The sequence below is a fragment of the Eucalyptus grandis genome, chromosome 6 (genome assembly GCF_016545825.1).
Source record: "Eucalyptus grandis isolate ANBG69807.140 chromosome 6, ASM1654582v1, whole genome shotgun sequence".
Taxonomy (NCBI): Eukaryota; Viridiplantae; Streptophyta; class Magnoliopsida; order Myrtales; family Myrtaceae; genus Eucalyptus; species Eucalyptus grandis.
In genome coordinates, this window is record NC_052617.1 from 37,929,277 (window position 1) to 37,950,073 (window position 20,797).

At 44.1% G+C, this 20,797-nt stretch overlaps 4 protein-coding genes across 4 annotated transcripts; 2 read left to right on the forward strand and 2 right to left on the reverse strand.

The window, feature by feature from the left end:
- The first annotated feature begins 364 nt into the window (after window positions 1–364).
- LOC104451960 (G-box-binding factor 4) lies at window positions 365–3,702 on the forward strand. The gene is made up of 4 exons (XM_039316058.1): window positions 365–1,354; window positions 1,461–1,532; window positions 2,072–2,101; window positions 3,217–3,702. The coding sequence occupies exons 1-4, from the start codon at window positions 686–688 to the stop codon at window positions 3,295–3,297; spliced, it is 852 nt and encodes a 283-aa protein (XP_039171992.1). The 5' UTR covers window positions 365–685; the 3' UTR covers window positions 3,298–3,702.
- A 132-nt stretch (window positions 3,703–3,834) lies between these two features.
- Window positions 3,835–5,424, forward strand: LOC104449595. The gene is made up of 2 exons (XM_010063808.3): window positions 3,835–4,103; window positions 4,215–5,424. The coding sequence occupies exons 1-2, from the start codon at window positions 3,869–3,871 to the stop codon at window positions 4,901–4,903; spliced, it is 924 nt and encodes a 307-aa protein (XP_010062110.2). The 5' UTR covers window positions 3,835–3,868; the 3' UTR covers window positions 4,904–5,424.
- Window positions 5,425–9,159: 3,735 nt separating this feature from the next.
- Window positions 9,160–11,086, reverse strand: LOC104449594. Its single transcript, XM_039315931.1, has one exon. The coding sequence runs from the start codon at window positions 10,748–10,750 to the stop codon at window positions 9,596–9,598; it is 1,155 nt and encodes a 384-aa protein (XP_039171865.1). The 5' UTR covers window positions 10,751–11,086; the 3' UTR covers window positions 9,160–9,595.
- A 5,465-nt stretch (window positions 11,087–16,551) lies between these two features.
- LOC104449596 (tubby-like F-box protein 8) lies at window positions 16,552–20,725 on the reverse strand. The gene is made up of 4 exons (XM_039315541.1): window positions 19,610–20,725; window positions 19,377–19,464; window positions 18,306–18,438; window positions 16,552–17,618 (listed from the first exon to the last, which is right to left on the reverse strand). The coding sequence occupies exons 1-4, from the start codon at window positions 19,955–19,957 to the stop codon at window positions 16,913–16,915; spliced, it is 1,275 nt and encodes a 424-aa protein (XP_039171475.1). The 5' UTR covers window positions 19,958–20,725; the 3' UTR covers window positions 16,552–16,912.
- Between the last annotated feature and the right edge of the window lie 72 nt (window positions 20,726–20,797).

The following is a 20,797-nucleotide window of genomic DNA, read 5'->3' on the forward strand; positions in this document are numbered from 1 at the left end:
CACCGGCGCGTCACCAATGCATGCAATCCATTGGCTAGCAATCATCGGCCTCCAATCGACTTCTCCACTGAAGAAGATGAATATTAATCGAAACTTACATTTCGAAAAATACAAGTTCCCAAACGACCAAACAACCTCTAAACTTACTTTGGACCAATGACTTTTAGAGTTATTTGAAAATGTAATTATATCTTGTCAAAGTCGCCAAAAAAATCGAACTAAACACGTTTACATTTGATCAAGAAATTTTAGAGTTTCAAAGCTTATTCCCAAAGTCGAATCAAACAGGCCTGAATGGTCATCCTACTTAATTTTGCAATTTTTTTATTTTTATTTTTTTAAGCCGCCGCTGCCTTACATAGGCCCCAGTCGCCGGACGGTGGCATGACTGTACTGCCGCATTGGAGGGCGCAGCGTGGCCAGGTGACGACGGCCGGGCAACTCCCCCTTCCCCTTTTCAGTTCCGGCGCCACCGTGCTCCGCCGCTCTCTTTCTCTCTCTCTCTGGGCGGAACACCGCACGGCCTTCCAGTTTGCCTCTCTGATCCCGACACCCAGAACACCACCATCCCCAGAAATCCCCGCCCCAAAACCCTAAAACCCTCGAGAAAAGAGGAAGCCCCCCGGAGTCGTCTTCGCTTCCGCCGCGATCGAGGAAAATGGCGACGTAGAAGGAGGCGGCGGCGATGGCGTCTTCCAAGCCGAGAGAACCGGATTCATCCCGTCGGCTCTCTATCTCCTCCTCCTCCTCCGCCTCCGCCACCTCCGATTTACTGACCGCCATCGACCGCGCCCACAGCCTCGCCGCCAACGGCGGCTCCGCCATGGCCGCCCGCGACGCCCCCTCCTCCGAGTCGACTCTCCTCGACGCCGCCGCCGACGCCGCCGCCGCCGCCCACCTCGGGGACCCACCCGCGCCCCTCGCCGCCGCCGCCAGGACCGTCGACGACGTGTGGCGGGAGATCGTCGCGGGCCAGAGGGTGGAGTGCAAGGAGGAAATGCCGGACGAGATGATGACGCTGGAGGATTTCCTGGTCAGGGCGGGCGCTTCCGCTGGGGCCGAGGAGGGGGAGGAGGAGGAGGATGTGGAGGTGAAGGTTGACCCCGCTGAGAGGATGGGCAGCATGGGCAGCATGGGCAGCGGGGCGTTCTCGTTCGATGCGATGGCGCCGAGCACGATAGAGGCGGTGGAAGGGTCTATAGTGGGGTTTGGGAACGGAGTGGAGTTGATGGGGGGAGGGAGAGGGAAGAGAGGGGCGTGTGTGCTGGAGCCGCTGGATAAGGCGGCCCAGCAGAGGCAGAGGAGGATGATCAAGAACAGAGAGTCCGCGGCGAGGTCTAGGGAGAGGAAGCAGGTGATGGTCTTGGTCTTGGCTTTTGAGCATTGGCTTGTTGCATTGAGGTCGGGGTTTCGTTTCTTATTTGTTCTTTTCTTCTTTGGTATGAATTTCTCTTTTACAGGCGTACCAAGTGGAACTGGAGTCCTTGGCTATGCAACTCGAAGAAGAGAATGAGCAGCTATTGAAAGAGAAGGTGCGCTTATCTACGAGCCCTACTATATTCTTTCGAGAATGGCGATATGCATTGATCCAGAATGATCGAATATCTGGAAACGAAGAGTTATCCTGAAGTTATTTTAGAATGTGCTTGGATTTCTCTGTATAATTTTTTTTTTAGAATGTCATGGTTCTTTTCCCTATAAGTCTCTTAAGGTTGTTGTTGCTAAGATAACTTACTCTTAGTGCTTTTTGATTTGTAATTCTTGCTAATCTCGAAAAGGTTCTTGGTCTTCCTCCTTGGGTAAACGAAGCATTTATATAAATGGGATTTTCACGGATTTCAAGAGACAGAACTGAAATAAACTAAAACGTAGTGGAAACGGGAGGTGACTTGTCAAGACTGATGCATGTTTGTGTTCATATTTCTATGCATGCAATAATGTATGTAGTTACATTAATACATATTGCATGCATCGCATTTTTCGGCCTTCCTTATGTTGAGAAAGAATTTGCCTACTTCTCAATTGTCAACTGTTTACTTGCATTTTAAGAGAATTGTTTCTTTATCTGCAGGCTGAGAGGACTAAAGAAAGGTTCAGGCAGGTGCGATTTTTATCTGTATTTGATATTGTAATCCTTCTCTCTATTGCACTCTCACGTTAAGCCATGCTAGAGAGTAAACTTGATCCTGAGTTATTTGGAGAAATGCAAGAGATGCAGTAGATTTGATTACCAACTTAGATTTCGTCATCTTTACTTGGCTGAAGTTCTGAAAGGGATAGCACATTCTTTTCTCTTTAACGTCATCAAGATGATCTCTTTCATTTTAAAGGTAGCTTTCCCCTTACATGAAAGTGTTGTGTAGAATTTAAATGGAGAGCGACATGGATCGGTTTTAGGTGTAAGGTTTATCTTACTAGATGCAATTACTGCCAATGCTGTCAGCTAGCTTAGCCAAGAAGTCCTCAGCTGTAGTTATGGAAGATGTGGGATGATATTTACCTTCACCTTTTTGGGAGGGTTTTTGACAAATGGGAGGGCTCTTCACTGTTAAGCGATCCAGTCACGTGAACTGAAATAAAAACACGATAATATGAGATAACAAAATTTTCTTGACCATACTTTCTATAGAGAATTTTAATGTCCAATGCACTGGTTGCATATCATACAAGAGACATAGTGCATTGGGAATGACAGCCTTTCTCAGGCACACTTGTTCGCAAAAAAATCTTTAACAAAATGAGCAATCGCTGCTATGCCTAACAGTTGTTCTGTTTCTCTGTTTAAATTATTTTGCCCATTTGTAAGCGTTGTGGTTCTTCTGCTTTTGGAGTTCTAATTGGTGCACTTGTCTGGACTTTTGGTATGAAGAAGACTCATGCTAGGCTCCGTATACTCTCGGTAGCTTTCTGAGTCTTTCGAGCTGATTATAACGAAACAGCGATTCTTTCTTTGCCCCAATATTGAAACAGAAACGTGACGTAGGTGAGAATAGTTCCCTATATTTGGTCTCTCAATGTAGTTTACCTGAACTTAGGATCATATCTACTCTGAGTCCAACCCATTTTCATCAAATATATTTGTACTTATTCCCTTGGTTTTTTGGCCATCAAACATATCGTACAAATTCACTATGCCAATTCTTTTTTTTTTCCTAAAAATTGGCTCCCTTATTTGCTATGAGTGAGTTGGCTATTTAACATCATCTGTCTTTGCAGCTTATGGAGAAAGTGGTTCCCATTGTGGAGAAGCCAAAAACAGCTCGGGTTTTAAGGAGAGTTCGATCACTGCAGTGGTAAAACATCATGCTTAAAAGATGGGAGATTCAACCTTCTCTGCCGTGGGAAGGGTGGAAATGAAGCATCCATATAATTATTTTTTTTAGTTGGCTGCTGTGGCTGTGGCTTTGCTCATCAAAGAGAAAGGATTTTCTCCTCGACAAAAGTAGCATAAAATGAGAGAGAGAGAGAGAGAGAGAGAGAGCGGCTACATGCAGTCTGCAAGAAAATATCGAAGTAGTGGGCATTAGAGTTTAGATAAGAGGTACTAGAGTTTCATGAGTTGCTTCCCCAATTGGCAGACCAATTTGGTCTGGAGAGCCAGCTGTAAAGATTTAATACTTTAGATCTGAATTTGATTTTATGAAAGTTATGTAAATATTTAGATGTAGTATGTGGAGCAACCCCGAATTTTGCTCTTTATCACGGAATCTTGTCTCCATCGTTAGACAAAAAGCTATATGCTTTTGTACAAAGAAATGTAGTGTGTAATAGTGTATGCGACAAAAAATACTCAAAAGGTTCTTTGCCTGAATCCCAGTGAGTTTTATCAAGAAGCAACGAATAGGTCCTTTCCTCCGTTGCGACAACAATGCTTGTGATGCTTCCTTCCTTAAAATGCCCCTTGCCCTGTTGTCTATTCGTCGAGACCTATCTACACGTTCTGAGAGACGAAGCGATGGAGCTAGAATTAGGACTCAAGATCACACAGACTCGAGATGATGTCAGCTCCTCGACCGATCTTCGCATTGCAAAGGATGGAAGCGGAGTTGTTTTCTTGTCTAGAGAAACCGAAAACATGTTCATCCTCACTGCTCATCTCGAAGGTTCTTGTGATTGGGCATGTTTTTTCAATCATCTTTTATCAGGCATTTGATCTTATTTCTTCGTCCACTGGTCTCACATCTCATGAATAGATTTAAACTAAATTTCTGCAGGATACATAAAAGGGCACATCGACATAAATATAAATGAAGACGGAACTCGCATAACAATCACTGGAAATAAGGCCGTGCAGGAGAAGGTGATGCTCGGGTGGATCTTGTACAAAAAGGAGGTGGAATTGAGAGGGTTTAAAAAGGCTTTTAGAATTCCGGGAGGTGTGGACTTAGATGAGATCACGGCGAAGTTCGATGAAGACGAAGCGATTCTCACGATTTTCATGCCCAAAATGGTTCAGGGAGTTTCCGGGCATGAAATTGAGGAAGTTGAGGAACCAGAGGATGATCGAGGTCATATGACAAACACGGACTATGAAGAGGCACCTGAATTGGCGCCCGCAAAAGCAGAAGAAGCGGCTCGAGAATCTGAGTTACCACATACATCATCAGCAAGCCAACGACTTCCTGCCGAAGGTCCCGCGCCAAGGCCATTGCCAAAGGAGGAACCTAAAATGGGGGCCCAGTCAACAAAATTTGAAGATAATCAAGGACAAGGGAAGGTGGATGATGTTCAGAGCGAATGTCCCGAGGATGACAAACATAGAGAGGTCAGTGAAAACACTGCCTTAGTGAAGAGCAAGCCAAAGAAAAGCAGGAAGATATGTGCTCCTGCTAAAGTTGCTGGGTCTGCATTTCTAGTCTCTCTTATAGTGATTGTCATTCAGTTGATTAGGGCCAAGAGATGAATAATTATAAGCACCTATAGATCTTTGGTCTGATTATTTGATTATTGAAATTAATGCCGGGAGTTAATTCATGCCACTGGCCAGAGTTGGCAAATGCATTAAACTGTTTCATGTAACTACCCTACCAGATACTGCAATAAGGTAGCAAGATGAAACAGAAAGTATGTCCAGTCCACAACACTTGGTCGAGTCCTTTAAAGAATGAACTGATGGATTGTTCATGCTTCTCTCTTCGATCCGATTCTTCTGTAAGAGACTCTGTAGGGGCATGCGCAACTGCCTTAAATTGTAAGAAAGAAGTGGAATATTTGCATTTTTCCTCTGAAGTGTCTCCGTTTCAGTCTGCAATTCAAGAGCAGGTACCTCTTGATAGAACTTGTAAAAGCATCCCTATTCTCTTGCATATATTGTAGAAGGGGAACACCAGACCACCACCTAAATCTGCATGTTCTGCCTGCTAAGATCTGATTTCTTGCAAGCAATATCAATGATTTGCTCAATGAAATGAAGAATTCAGGATGCTTGCCAAGGCTTACTAAAACTGTATAGACTTTGGCAAAAGCCTGTCAAAATTATGAGGAGAAAGTACTACGGAACTGATTCATCGACAAAGGTTATGTGGAGGTTCCTTGCAATCAAAGTACTCATTCTTTTGTTTGTCCAAATGATAAAGAACTACAGAGCTGCGCTAGAAAACTGTGGAAGACTCCAATTCTTCATTTCTGTGATATCGATTTCCCATTCACATCAGCAATATTTGCAGTGAATAGAGTTACCATAGCCCAGTATTTCTTCCGCAAACTGACCAAGTAAAGCAAGAGTTCCATATGTTTTTACCTTTTGAGACTGCAGTTTAGGCCATTGGACAAGTTGGCAAACATCAACTGATCATGATGATTTGGCTACGCAGATCGTTGATGAACCTTCAAGAAGCACTTGTAGATAATGCATCTCAATCACTTTCATGAAATCCTTCTCAAGCTCAGTCATACTTAAAGGCTCTGATTAATCACTAATTGATCCATTCAGTGCTTAAAATTACTCTCAAAGTTTCCGGGTAATCCTCAGATCCATCAACAAGAGCACGGTTTAGCTAATGTGCAGTGAGTGGAATTAAATCTCCCGCCTCCCGTTTCTCTTGGCGTTCGCTTTTTTAGGTAATTGAAGTATGCCATTTTTCACCGGTAGAGTCGATCGAGCCTGAGAAAACATCGGGGTGTTGGAAAATTAATGTTATGACAGTGATTGTTGGTATGCGTGTCAATGAAGCATGAGTTATCTAGACAATTAGTGCCATTAATTGGGGTTGTTGAGTATTTTCTAAAGTTATGAATAGACCTATCTTGTACTCATTCCCAGAATTAAGTTAATCTAATCTTATCCTGTGCCTGTAAATTTCCCCAAAAAAGAAAATTAAGCACTTTCAATTAATTGCAAGAACCAAGTTCCATGTGTTTAACTGAAAATTTTATGTACTTCGACTCCGAAAATCTGCTGTCCCTCAAAACAAACGGTAATACAGAAATATATCTGGTATAGGAAAGAATCAAAGGCAATTCGCCTTCTCAGCTAACCCAGAAATACTGAATGCAAAGCCTCCTTTTCCTCCGTTGGAGTCTGCATAACCATAGCTTCCTCAATGCCACAGAATTTTTCTGCATGCGTGCACATAAGCAGGGAATAACATAACAAGGGCACAGCCGTATGCACGTGCCTGTGCGTGCGATCATACACACGTAAATGCTTTTCCCACGTACAATATGTAATCTCACACAATTAAATGCCAAGACAACGTTCCAACCGCCGTTCACGCAGAGAAAGAAGGACAAGGCCATGCCTGAAACTACACGCGGGGAACCGGAATTCAAAGGTTGGGGCATTGGCGGACCCAAGATAGAGTCACTCGGTTCTGAATTTCTTATCGAGGAGAGAAGTGATTTCGAGCCTGGACCATTAGTATGTAGGTTCAGGCACCGGAACATCATTTTGGATGTCCTACCGTGCCAACGCACAACGTCGACGAAGCCCGAAGGATCTCTCGAGCGGTACCAAAGCGAAGGGATTCATCGGCAGTCACACACAGCTAACGATGTACTGTAAGAAAGGGACCACCTGAAAATATATTAAAAGCTTTGACAAAAAAACAATTCAGCTTCTCAACGGTGAAGAAAGAAAGAGGACCCCCCAAAACTTGCAAATGGGCATCTCCGAGATGTTCACATCCCACCCAACACCCACGCCTGAACCCCATGTACTTGTCGTGCAGGATAAAGGTAGTGATGACTGATGGGTCCTAGAACTTGCCTTCTAACTAACGCTGACAATGACACTGGGTTCTGATAGCGTTTGTCGATGCACCTTGTTGCGATGGGGACGACCCAGTTGGCCCCCCATGACAGAACACGTGGCAAGCCGCATTATCATGAAAATACATTGCATCGAAGGAATATAGTGGTGACGGAAGAGACCGAGTAATCTGATACCGGGTTAGTAGGTTTGGGGAAAACCGACGCTAGGAGCAACAACTTTAGCTTTGAGAAAACAGCGGAAAATTTGCACCCATGGTCCATAAGGTGTGAAAGTTCCGATAAAGGTTCGATGCAGAGGTGGGTCGAGGGCCATAATTGCACAAAAAGTGATAGTTCAAAGAGTATAGACTTCGAAATTCAGATCGAGGAGGACCCAACTGCAAAACCATCAATCTCTAGGCACTACTGGTGGTCCTCCCCTGATAGAAAACTGGTCATATCAAGAGCACTAGAAACATTAGCATCAGCGTCGACAATCTCACGACGTTGGACTCTAAGAATGAGAAGTTCCTATCGCGTACTTCCAAATACCATATTCCTCTATATCTTAAGTCACATAACTTGCGACTGAATCACAAGGGGAAGGCACTTCCCTTGAGATCACTTTCAAAGCTTACATCTCGAAACACTGAAGCTTCTAAAAGGAACACCTGAGACAAATAATCTGCATCTGATGAAATTTGCATGCTAATATATACGGATCTTCATACATAAGAAGTGGAAAATGAAAGTGTCTACTCATTAGTCAGTAATCTAGGAATTTGAATATTGCCAGTAAATCTTGACATAACTGGCCTTCTTCAAATAAAGTTCAGGTATGATCAATCTCCATCCGGGTAACAGGGAGACAGCCCATGAACATCAATCCAATCTTGCATATCGTAGTCGAGTACTCAGATTTTTACGTGATCCTCTGTAATTCACTGATCCAGAAACAATAATCCTGCGCTTCTTCCATGGTGGCATGTCGTTTTGCACCACAGATTTGCCATCCAAATGGGGTTGCTTCATCGTCAAATAATCGACATTATATTTTTACATCAAACAGTCACTCGGATTGTCGTGCAAAACATCACGTCACTGACGAAACACCCTCCTCGATCAATTATCTCCTTTTACAAGCGCACTAAAAATGTCTGCGGAGACATTTCCACCGAGGGCGCCTGATTTTTCCACAAGCAATTGTTCTTTGACAGGTCATTCTTGATTTTGCTTCATTGATTCTCCTAAAGATGTCTTTATTTGGTAACAACAGGGCTGACTGGAAAGAAGAACCCTACCTTCTAGAATCCCACGTTTCTGATCGATCGATTCCTTTCTCCATCAGAAATGATATACAAAGAATTTTCCACTGCCCTCTAAATTCATGACCCTCGACTCAATTTAATTCAAACATTCAATTATCAAAGAATCAGATTCCAACGAAAAAGCAAGAAAAGCAGCAGAGTTTACTGAATTCACTAGCACAGAAAACTGAAAGTTGCCTATCACATTGCAGAAGTCACAAAATCCGCTAGAATGGTTGGAACATAGAAAAATGACATCTTTACTTTGCAATGCGCGCATCAAGACTTCCGTAGTGGGGAAAAAGAAAAATGAAGAACTACCTTATCGAGTGCCTTAAGAAAAAGAGAATATGCAAACTATACTGATGCTGGAGTTGCAGATGATGCCATGCCACCTTACAGCAGGAAGCTGTAACTATACTAGCAGTCAGTACTAGGAATTGGCTCGTCAGGTTAAGTGCCATCCAAAGGATATAGATTTGAGAAGCAACAGGGTTAGGTGCTATTGAAAGGAACAGATTGGAGAGGCAAATGATAAATGACCATGGCACTTACAGCCCGGACAGTAACATATAAAACTCCATCGACCTAGATCATCTGCAGAATTAGAAGCTTGAAATCACACAGAAGGAAGCATCTTCACATATGCTCTCGTTTCAAGTCATTGTGAAAAGTTAAGACCAAGCTGTTATACTCAACATTACCGGCCACTGCCCTGCAACCCAGAAATAGATTGAACATCCAACAGCCAAATAGAATGTAAAACGTACCCCAGCACATTACGAAACTGGAACGGAGAACTAGACGGTGTGGGATTGCAATACACTTAGAAAATTTGATTTAATAATCCAACAGAAGCTGAAGAGCGGCAAATGGAACCTAAGGGCTCCAATTTTTGGATCCTAAATCGTTCTACTGACACAAATATATCCATTGATAAGTACAAATAGCCTCCTTATACCTTTTTTTTCCCCATTTTGTACATGATCCTGATCATACTCTCCTCACTGCATTTCTTCCTCTTCCATAAACTTGATGAATCTATTAAGGCAAATCCTTCCCAGCAGCAAATTACAAGCACCGAGTTGTGAAGAACTTTAAGTAGAGCTGCCGGAACCTCCCTCAGTTCGGCTCCTCACAATCCGGTGAAAGACCTCTCTCACTTGGCGTTCCAAAGGATCCAACCCCTCATTCACCACCTCAAACACCTGCCCCAACTCCTGCACTCTTTGCCTCACCTCGGCTTCTTTCTCTTCCGTCAACGGGAAATTAACAGAATCCACCATTTCGCTCATCACCCTCGAGCACTTCTCAATCTGATAAATTTCCCTCATCAGCCCACAAGCATTCTTTCTCTCCCGCTTCTTCCACTCTTCCATAATCCTATCGTGGAGCGAAAGTATCGGCGCAGCCCAAATGAACTGCCTCGGGACCGAGAAATGGACCTGCAGACCGCGATCCTGGCACGGAATCGCAGCCACGAGAGCCCACATTACAAACAACAGAACCATACCCATCGTGAAAATGGGAACGGCGAGCCCGTTCGTGGCCGCGATCTCGTTCCCCCTGGGGGCATTCAAATTGTTCCCAATCGCCTGAATCTGCTTCGCGGCAGACCAGGACCGGGAGACACTCCAAGAGAGGGATCGGAAATGGCCGATCGAGCGGGGATCCCTCGAAGCGTTGTTCCGGCCGAAGGACCGATTCCTATGCCCTATGGTCGTGCTGGAGTCCTTCTCGTCGAGCATCGCGATGGCCAGATCGATGAGGGCCTTCTTCGCGCGGCGGAACTGGCCCTCCCCCAGGCTCCTCCGATTCCCCAGAGCGCACATCACGATCTCCAGCAGCTTCTGCCACTGCCTGATCTGCTCAATCCCGTCCCTTACGGCATTGCAGACGTCGAGCGCCTTCACGCTCCTCTCGTGGAACTCGGCCAGCAGGCGCTCCGCGGCCGGCGATCTCGCGACATTAGCCTTGTTGTTAGAGAGGATGGCCCCGAACTCCTCCTGGCAGCAGAGGAAGGCGTCGAGGAGCTTCCGGACCCAGGCGAGGGAGAGCAGCTCGTCGGCGGAGGCGGAGGAGAGGTCGACCAAGCGATCGGCGACCTGCCTCTGGAAGGCCTCGAGCTCGAGCTCCGGGGCGGCGGCGGCGGCGTCGCGGTGGTGGGGGTCCATGGCGGGGGCGGCCTGGTCGCGGCGGAGGCTGAGGACGGAGCGGCCGGCGTGGGAGCCCTGGTAATCCGGCGTGTGCATTCTCCTCTCCCTCTCTCACATGTAAGGCCTCGAGAACCGCATCAAATCGAATCGAACGCGATTCCCGGAAGAAGAAGAAGAAGAAGACACGGCGACGTCGCGACGGATTCAGGTGGCGCGATCAGATGGGTTCGTCCGAAATTAGGGCGAAAAGCAGAGATCAAGCTCAGAGAGAGAGAGAGAGAGAAAGAGAAAGAGAGAGAGAATCGAAGGAGGGGATGGGAATGGGAGGGCGTTCGCCTCTCTTATTGCTTGAAAGAGGAAAGATTCAACCTTTACGCAGAAGAGAGAGAAAGAGAGGAGAGAGAGAGAGAGAGAGAGATGATGATGATGTTGATGATGTTGATGATGGTGTTAATTTTTAGCTTGATAAATGATGGGAAATTCGGACAAATATTCAGTAATATTCGGCTGTACGGTAAAAGCATTTTGTCTGAGGAGGCTCTCCATTATTCATTCCAGCCTTCATTTCGCCCATTAAAAAAAAAAAAAAACTAATTTCTGTTATTTCTTCTGATAATAGCGATAATCCGTTCCTTATTTCCGAAAAATTCGATGCAGGGTAATTACGAGGAGAGAGAGAGAGAGAGAGGGCAGATCCCGGAGAATCTTGACCGACATGAGATCTCAGCCGTCGGATCGCGATATCACCCACCGTCGATGTCTCTGGGTACCCCGCAGCGGAGCTCGGTCAAAACCACGACCCGGGGGCGGTGGTGACGTGGAGCTCGGGGGTCGGGGGTGCGCCTCGGTGCTCGCCACGTCGGACGAGCTCGTACGAAAATCCAGAAGATGATGACGTCACCCGCGGCTCGGGGCGGGGCGGGAGGAGGAGGAGGAGGAGGAGGTTTTTTGACTGAGTCGGGGTCTCCGAGTCGTGGCGGACTCCGGTGAATCGACGACGCCGGCGGCGGCGGCGGCGATGCTCGTTTGCAAATCGATTGCTTTCGGTTTTCTCTTCTTTGACCCGATCAAAGTCGACATCTTGGGCCGGCCATTTTTTTTTTTTTTTGGGGGGGGGAGGTTTCTAATAAATGATTCGTTCTCGACGGGCGTCCGAGAATCGAAAACAGAGGAGCCCCACTTCACAAGTCTTCGCCAGTCGGCTTCGGAGAAAACGAGAGGGTAATTCCAAATCCAGATTGACTTCCCGCGTTCGATCGTGTAGAAGATTACGCACGACAGCGATTCAACCGACGGAACGAAACGAAACCCCAATCCCCATCGATTCCCGTCTCTTTGTCAGGCGGTCCTGCAGCACGCGTGAGTCGCTCTCTCGATCGATCGATCCCGCGTCACACGCATGACATGTATAAGAGGGTGCTATCTCTTGATTGAAGAACTCGATGCGGAATGAACGGCTTTCCGCTTTCAAGACGAAGGTTCCAACATCTTTTTCATGGGGACTAAGATACTTTAAAATTGAGGAGGTGAAGTCGTACCATAGGTTCGTTTCTCGATAGGCTGATACATTGACCTAATTGCGTTTTAATGGCTTGATGGCTGTATAAGCCTATTAGATCCGACTTGTTAGTTAATCAAAGTCATTTTTCTAACTTCCCTATTGTCAAAAGGGTTTTAGAAAAAATCCAAAAGTTAGCACCTTCCTTAAATTCAGCTGCCGAACACCCGTCGCTTTCTTAGAAGAGGTCCATTCACGATAAATCAGATACGATGGCTACATCCTCCACCCTTTGTCAAGATAGTTGGAACGGAGGCGGCATTGACGTTGCCATTTACCTGGTGTTAAGGGCGATGCTACGGTCAACATAGTGAAGGCTCGGGATGCCTCGTGGGCACTTCCTTCATTTTAAGAAACCATCTTAAATTTCTCCTTTCCTTCGCTTTCTTTTTCTTTTCTTCTTTGTTGTCAAATGTGAATGCGAAACAAAAAAACATCGCGTGTCATGTTCTCGTTTTGCTGGACCACTGCTGCACCATCGCCCACAACCGTCTTGTGCACCAGCCCCCAATGAAACATCATCATGCAAAAGACAGTAGTCAGTGCTCAACATCACGCAGCCACGAACAGCGCACACGCCCACGTGTTCTTTAATAAAAGGCCACCAGTACCCGGTTGTAGTGCTTGGCAGATTTTCCAAGCAATGCGTGAATACAACGTAGTTCGGTTCTTTTCACACGTCCCTTCCGCTACGACAAGGTCAGGAATTTCTTCTGTCTCCAGAAGCAAACAAAAGATACTTAAGTATCAAAGGGCGTTTGTTTTGCCCCCCGAAAGGTTGATGTCCTAAAGCATTCAAGACAAATGGCTTTATCAACTCAAAAGACCCATACCTCGAGTTCTTTTAGTTCTAGCTTGAACCTATCTAAAGCCTCTCTGTTTAGTACACAATCATACTGACTATGTCGGAACACACGTGAGGACATTAGTTGATTGTCAGCCGATACCTAATGCTTCAAATGATACAAAAGGGAAAAAGACAAGCTGCAATAGTTGCAACACTTGACACATCCGTTTTTCGTCCGTAAAGCTGGGAATTTGATAATATGAGAGACATTACAAGCTCTAACAAGAGTTTAACATGGTACATGAATTAGCAGCAGCTATATAAGGCAAAGCGCTAGAAGTTCCATAGGAATCAACAACAGATACAAACCCCAAACGAAGTAAGCTCAGCCTTTGTCATTCTTATCTAACTTAATTGGTCCCCGGAACACTGAAGTTCGGTCAGTTCCCTACTTTCTCAAGAGCCAACAAATCCAATTTCCTTCTCTATCTCATATCAGTCCAGTTTCCAAGCAACCTCAATCGAATCCCCAACTTTCTTCTATTATCTATAAATGGCTCTCATTTCTGCAGTTCTTTCCAAGCTCCCAACTAGAAAACAAAATGGAGCTTGATTCATGACCGTCAAATTTAGCAATGGCGCCGCCCCCAAGAACCTGAAAGGGCACCAGCATCAAGGAAGGACTGCTGACATGCAACAGCAACAAGCAGAAGCAAGCTAGGTGTCCTCTGAAGTGTCGTGACATATAAGACAGGCAACAGTCTACAAAGTCTTATTACTCGTGAAATTGTTAATACTTCATAGGACGTTCATGCAATCAAAGCATGCAGATCTCTACAATGAATCACGTTCTCTCGTTTCTTTCTGCCTCCCTTGTGTTTCATAAAAAATATAATCACATTAAGCAAAGAAAGTGAAAATTCTTTTGCAAAGTCGTCTCAGACAAAAATGAAGTAATTTTTCTTATTAAAACTTGTCAAATTCGGGAAAAAAGCTCAAGTTCCACATCACCGTACATTAAGTATGTGATTCAAGAACCTGTATCTGCAGAGAAACAGTTTAGACATAAAAGCGGAATTCCAATCAGCCCTCATATCTCTATAAGTACTGGCAGTTTGCACATAACGTTCACTGCAAGCCTGTCCACATCTTATGAAAATATAAAGATCAGCAACAACAGCAGCAGCAGCAGCAGCACCACCACCACCACCACCACCATAACAATATGGAGGCTCGTAATGAACATTAAAGAAACTGCCACAGAATATCTTCTAATCATGGGGCAGACAATTTTTTCAAAAAAGACTAGGAATATAAACTGTATATCATCCATCATTTAATTCAATTTATTGTAGGCATAGTCTTTGATGATAATCAGGTCAAAACTACAGAATCTAACAAAAGAATTTTAACCACCATAGGAGTGAAAAATATTATGTTGAAAAAAGAGGATTTGAGATTATTACAGAACTTTAAATGCAGGATTGTCGCACCAGACGAACCAAATAGCAAGTTCATTATGCAAAAATCACCATCTCGCCAGCAGAGAGCAAGCCATTGTGGTTGATGCCTTAATAAGAGGCCAGGTCAAAGTCAAATCAGGACCCAGACTTGCTAATGACATTGTGAAGAAAGGCCCTCAGATCTCATAGCTTTTAAACAATCATCCATGATGTAAAGCACATGGCACTCATTAAAAGCCCACCCAATATGTTGCCACTAACAAGATGCCGCCACTCACACACACTCAAACACACACGCAGGCACATGCACGCACGCACACAAGCACAACCACACCCATACACATAGAGAGGGGTCATCTGTCGCGACAATGGGTGGGCTAGTAATGAATGGTAACCATGCAACCACTCAATGTTTCTGAGTTTCCATCATAGGGCAGAAGAGAGTGAGCATGACAATGCACAAACAGAGGGACGCCGCTGCATGAGCCGACTAAATTGGTCACCTTCTAAGACTCTTCTCATGAAAATCGAGAAAATCTCAACTTCCAATGACACACCAGACGGGAAAAGGAAGCCGATAATATGCAGGAAGTGAATGCAACTGATAAATTTCCCAACTTCCAACACAATCCCAGAGACCCGATTTAAAAAAAACGTACTTTGACATGAAAATCAAATAAGAAAAGCAAAATGCAGGCAGCTACCTGCAACAACATAATGGAAAAGCGATAAATAAACGCAGGGTGAAATGATATGCGCAGCAAAACCGAAATACCCTCCCCGACTTCACTCCTGCATATGAACGGAGACCGAATAGAGAAAGGCTGGAATCAAACAAACGACTCTGCGACGACAAACGAAACAATAAAGCCCCAGGAAAAAAAAGCCCTCAGATCTCATAGCTTCGAGCATCATTCGCGGTCCAAACCCCGACGGCGATCATCCGAAAGCCTCCGAACATCACCGGGGCGAGTGAAACGTGAGTGCAGGTGTACGAATGTGTACGTGGGTGCACGCGGTGCTCCGGTGACGAACGAAAGCCCCCGGGATGAAGCCGCCGGAACCGCTCAACACTTGTGAATTTCTGCATCATCGGGCATTTCTCACTAGCATTTCCCAAGAACCAGCAGAAACGATTCGTGAAGAACGAAAAATTCGAAATCGATAATCGAAATAAGCATCCGATCGGCTTGGCTCCTTAGTCGCAGCGGTTGCAGCAAGCAATGCAATGGAGAGAGGACGAGCGAGTAGGGAATTGGGTTTTATCTTTACGGCTGCGCAATTAGGGTTCCGTAAAACTCTCGATCGGGTCGGGTAAAGATCCGGGCCCAAGCCTTTCACGGAGTACCCCCCATCCCTGTAAAGCGGGAAGTATCTTGTTTTTTTTTTATTTATTTATTATTATTGAATATGTACTAATAAAACATACTTGGCAAGTATGATAGCTCTACCAAATGCTGCATGTATCTTGCAAGTGAAAAAAAGAAATACAAGTATGGACTTTCCTTGAGTGTCATCATAACAAATTTATAAAGACAACAGAATATTCAATCACTATTATTCACTTTGAAAAAACCCATCATCGTCACCTTCATGATAATATTAATGAGAGTAGATTTGAGATTATCTTATATGTCGTGGCACGATTGAACCTTACGTCACAGTCGATAACTTTCCAAGGTAGAGGAGCAACCGGAGGGTTTAGAACTTTGTGATTTGAAAATAAACCAAATGTGACGAAAAGTTCGGAGGTAGGTTTCTGTCTAAAGAATCTACCCCTATCATATACCCGGTGAAATGATTCTCGCTCATTTGTATAGTCGTATATAATTCATTTATGGCCTTTTACAAATTAAATAATTATCTCCACTTCTGGATTTTATGATAAAATCATAAATAAATATGGACATTTAAAAGCCAATTATGTCACTCCCCTCTGAGCCTATACTCGCCCCCGTCTTCCTTTTCCCGATTTGAAGCCTATTATCGCCTATCGGCTTCATGAGCTCCGCACGAAAACATCAAAACAAAGAACAACCGCCAAGCTGCTCAAACCTCGCTAGTTTTTGGCAAATTTCGAGCCTTACCATAAACGGGAAAAGACCAAGTTCAAATCTTCACTTTCTTCCTCTGTTAAAGGAACAGTTACAGGTACAACAATAACAGTAAGGAACAGATGAAACGCGACCCACTTAGAATGAAAACTACGCTGGAAAAGATTAGAAAAGAAAGAAGAAGAAAGAAGAAGGGAATTGAGGATGAGAAAAGAAATAGAAGACCCCTCCCTAAGCATTATGCAAACTTGTGCACTTTAAAATAAGAGTTCACTATCATGGATTGTACAATGGTTGCACACAATCCCTGGCGGTAACTCTCAATCTCGACGTTATCATTCGCGACGCAAATCATTTTCGCAGGAGACTTCCTCTTTTCCTCACCCCCTTCGCCGTCTATTCACATGCCAGTTTGGTATCGAAGCTGCTCAGACAAATGGCGAATGCCTGGAATGCCGACAAAGGATACCGGTAGTCCATGGTGAACATGTCCTTTCCGACCTTACCGAACTGGAGGATGATCTTGTCATGATCGGACTGAGCGGGCTGCGACGGTGTTGGCGCGCCGGCAGACGGTTGATTGGCAGCTATCAGTTGGAAATTCTTGACCGAAGCTACAGTCACCCTTCCGCGGAAGTTGAGGCACCAGCACTGCAGCTGCTCATGCCACCTCGGAGCCTTGTTTTTGAGAACCAGATACCTGTCCTTTCCGTCATCCTCTTCGTCCCGGGGCCCGATGATATCAGAAAACCGTGAGCTGCTAAACTCCGTGGAAGTATCTATTGATTTAGAGAAGGAGATGCTCCGGAACGAGTCTTCAAGAGAGCGAGGAAGAAGCTCGGCCTGGCCAGGGACAGTACCACCTGGCTCGAGGGCTGCGGCAGGAATTGAATGCATGGCACAGTGCATCCTCCGTGGCCCCCTGGTGCCCAGCACATTCAGTTCATATGCGACCTGAGCAATGTTGTAGCTACCTGTGGGAACTTTCGGAGAAACTTTCTTGGAGTAAAATCTACGGCTACGGCCCGGTGGAGATAACTGTGCGTTGTTGTATGGAGGTTGGGTGTCATAAATTATGAACTTAGTGCCTAAGAAGTTTGACCTGAAACAAGAGAAATGTGTATGAATATCTCTTCTCACATAATGCAGTTGACGTAATTCGTACTAACCATGTATCTAAAATCTTGCCCCCAAGTATATCCTTTCTTTCATGCAATTGCACAAAGATTGAAGATTTCATGCAGTAGCTATAGATTTCCAGAAATAAACTATTTTTTTCACTAGTGAAATATAGTCAGAAAGGAAAATTACTTTATCGTATGGTATGGTTTGGTGACCAAAGATAGTGCCTTAAAGCAAATTATTCACATGCTTCACGCTGATCACTAGGGAAAAGTGTGTAGTGTAGAAGAGGATAACAATGGCAATAGCCCCATTATCATGCAAGTGCCTCAGGAGCACCCATTAACAAGAACCGTATGAAAAACGAAAATCTGTTTGCCAGAGCAACAAAGGCATTCAATTCGATTTCTATAAATGGAACATTAGTTGGGTAGCCTCAGGCCCATACTATGTCTGCCTGAGAGAAAAGAACAATTTAGAGGCCAAAGGAGCAAAACGGAATAGAAGACATCTTCCATGAGCTTGACTCGTGAACGGAGATTATTTCCCTCTCAAAAAATCACCTTTTCAACTTAATAAGGCCAATGGCAGAGATTCACGTTAGTATAGTAAAGCAATAAAAATGTCCAACTGAAGCCAAGAATAGAAACGGGAAAAAGAATCTCACCTTAGTTTTCCAATATATGTACTACTTGATCTCGATATATTATCTGCATCCATAGAGATTACATATTCTGTGCAGGTTGTTCTCCTTGTCCGCTTAGCAGAAAGAAGGAATTTTCCATTCTCAACAAGCAAAGCTGGACGTGGAAAGAAGGATAAATCAATTATTAGTCCAGAGTTGGAGCATCAGGCAAGACGAGGATAACAAGAGATTGTGACATCTAAACTATTGATAAGAAACCTCAACATCTAAATAAGGCAAGTCCAACAAATTTATTTACTGATATATGGAGAACACAAAGCAAACCTCACACCAGCCAAGTACATAAGAGCAGGAATTTATAACACTTTTCTTTCAGAAATTTATGGCCATCAAAGTGTAATATAAAGTTATGTATCACCCGGTACTACTACCACAATCTTCTAGCAATTCAAGCATTCATAAAATAACTTTTTGGATAACCATATTCTAAATAGTGATTTATTGGATCAAATGGTATAAATCTTTTGTTTGTTGGCGGATTGGAGGTTTAGAAGTAAAATAATATAGCTTTACAAGCAACCATCTGAGAGCAGATGTTCACAGCTTCAAGCTAGCTTCTTATCAATCAGAAGTTTGCTGCTGCTCTACTAACGCCAGTAAACAGACAAGGGACTTGACGATAAATGTGAAGTGCTGCTTGGCTGCTATGATAACATCTGAAAGTTCTCGCAAAATGCTTGAAACCCTAACAATAGACTGAGCTTAATGAAATTCAATTTGGTAAGTCAATGTCCTCATCCCAAGCCGCCAAAATTGAAGAGTAGTGAGCCATTCAATTATCACAAACTTCGGCACAATGATTTCACCGGCGCATATGGAGGAAGCAATAAATGCATAATAAATTAGACAACTATAGGAATCCATGCTGATAACATGTAGCAATAATAACAAGTAATCCTCTTAGATTCATAGGAGATTCAGCAGGCTTCATGTCACTAGAAACATTAACAAATGGTACACAATAGAATGGGGTCAAATTACTTCAAAATATCCATGCATACAAAGTGTTGCACAGTTAAGCCTGAAGTTTACCTTGGCTAAGGCAGAGGAAGAGGTGATAAGTCAAATTTGATTTGTCCCTTTTAATGAAGCACTGAATCGTTCCATCACGAGGCCCTGGCTGCAAGAAGCAAATATTTGAACACTTTTAGTCGCAACAGCACCTTCTCAATTGATCGTTAATTAATACTCTAGCATGATGGGAAGCAAGCACAAAGCATTGCATGCTCTTTAAAAGAAATTCTTATTATTCACGAATGACAGACCTGTTTCAGTGAGACTGGGAAGGTGATCTTCCCAGAGAGCTCAGGACTCTTAACAATTTCTTTGCACATTTCTCTCCAAGACCTGCAAACAGCAGCACATGAAACAACATGCTTGCGGGCAGGCCAGGTGCTCTCGCTCGCTTCTAATCTCCTAATCACGTCATGTAGAAGCTCAGGTGGGAGACTGGCCCACCGGCTGCTCTGTACAAGCAAAGGTTGATCATGCAATTCATGAACTGAACCCTGTGACTTTCCTCTGTTATGACCAAGCAACCTCACATCGAAGCTCCTTCTCGAAAGGCTTCCAAACCCATCCCTTACATCCCGAACAATACTGCGGAACGACATTTACTCTGATTCACCAGTAGATGTAAAAGTTCATAGCCTTCTTTGGTGTGGGCAGGCAAAAAGGATGCTGCTTTAGCTGGGTAACCACAACAGACTATTAGTTACATGATAGAATGTTCATCAAACTGACAAAATCAGTTTAACTCCCAATACGTACTAGCAAAGGAAAGAGAAAAAGGAAAGATAGGGATGGGGCAGAGGGAAGGAAAAGAACAAACAAAGAAAAAGCAGATTCCCCGAAAAGAATCCTCACATGGAACCAAAGCAACCTCAAAGTGCCAGACTTTTAGCAGAAACATCTTTTGGCGGGTATTTTGTGTCATTAGGAACCTAGCTCCAATTAAAATTCGTGCTATTAATAAGTCAAGTTTTTCTATTGGGCCAAATATGTGAAGTTAACTCAAATGTAGAATCTTTGAAAGAAAAGCAAAGGAAGCATCCCTCCATGCAACCAATACACGAAAAACCACCATAATAATCAAGTCAAAACATCGCCTAAGCAAAAAGCATCCAGCAAAAATCAAATGTCTGACTCGAAATATGCGATAAAACAGCTAAAAGCCCTTAGCTGGAGCACAACTGTCCAAACATAACAAAATAGAGCAGCAAAATGGGCTTTAAAAGCTATCATGGAAACTTCAAGAGAACTACACTCCTTCCACTCTCATCCCTGATCTAACACGGAAAAACCCTCACGGAGTAACGCGACCGGCATAAACTGTAACTACCCAAAAATTGTCCTTTCTTGAGCGACCAGAAGGCTCGAAATGGTAGTTTCCCCGATTCTGATTAAAAGTTACGTCGAAAAAAAACTGAGCCACGCATCATTTGATACTGGAA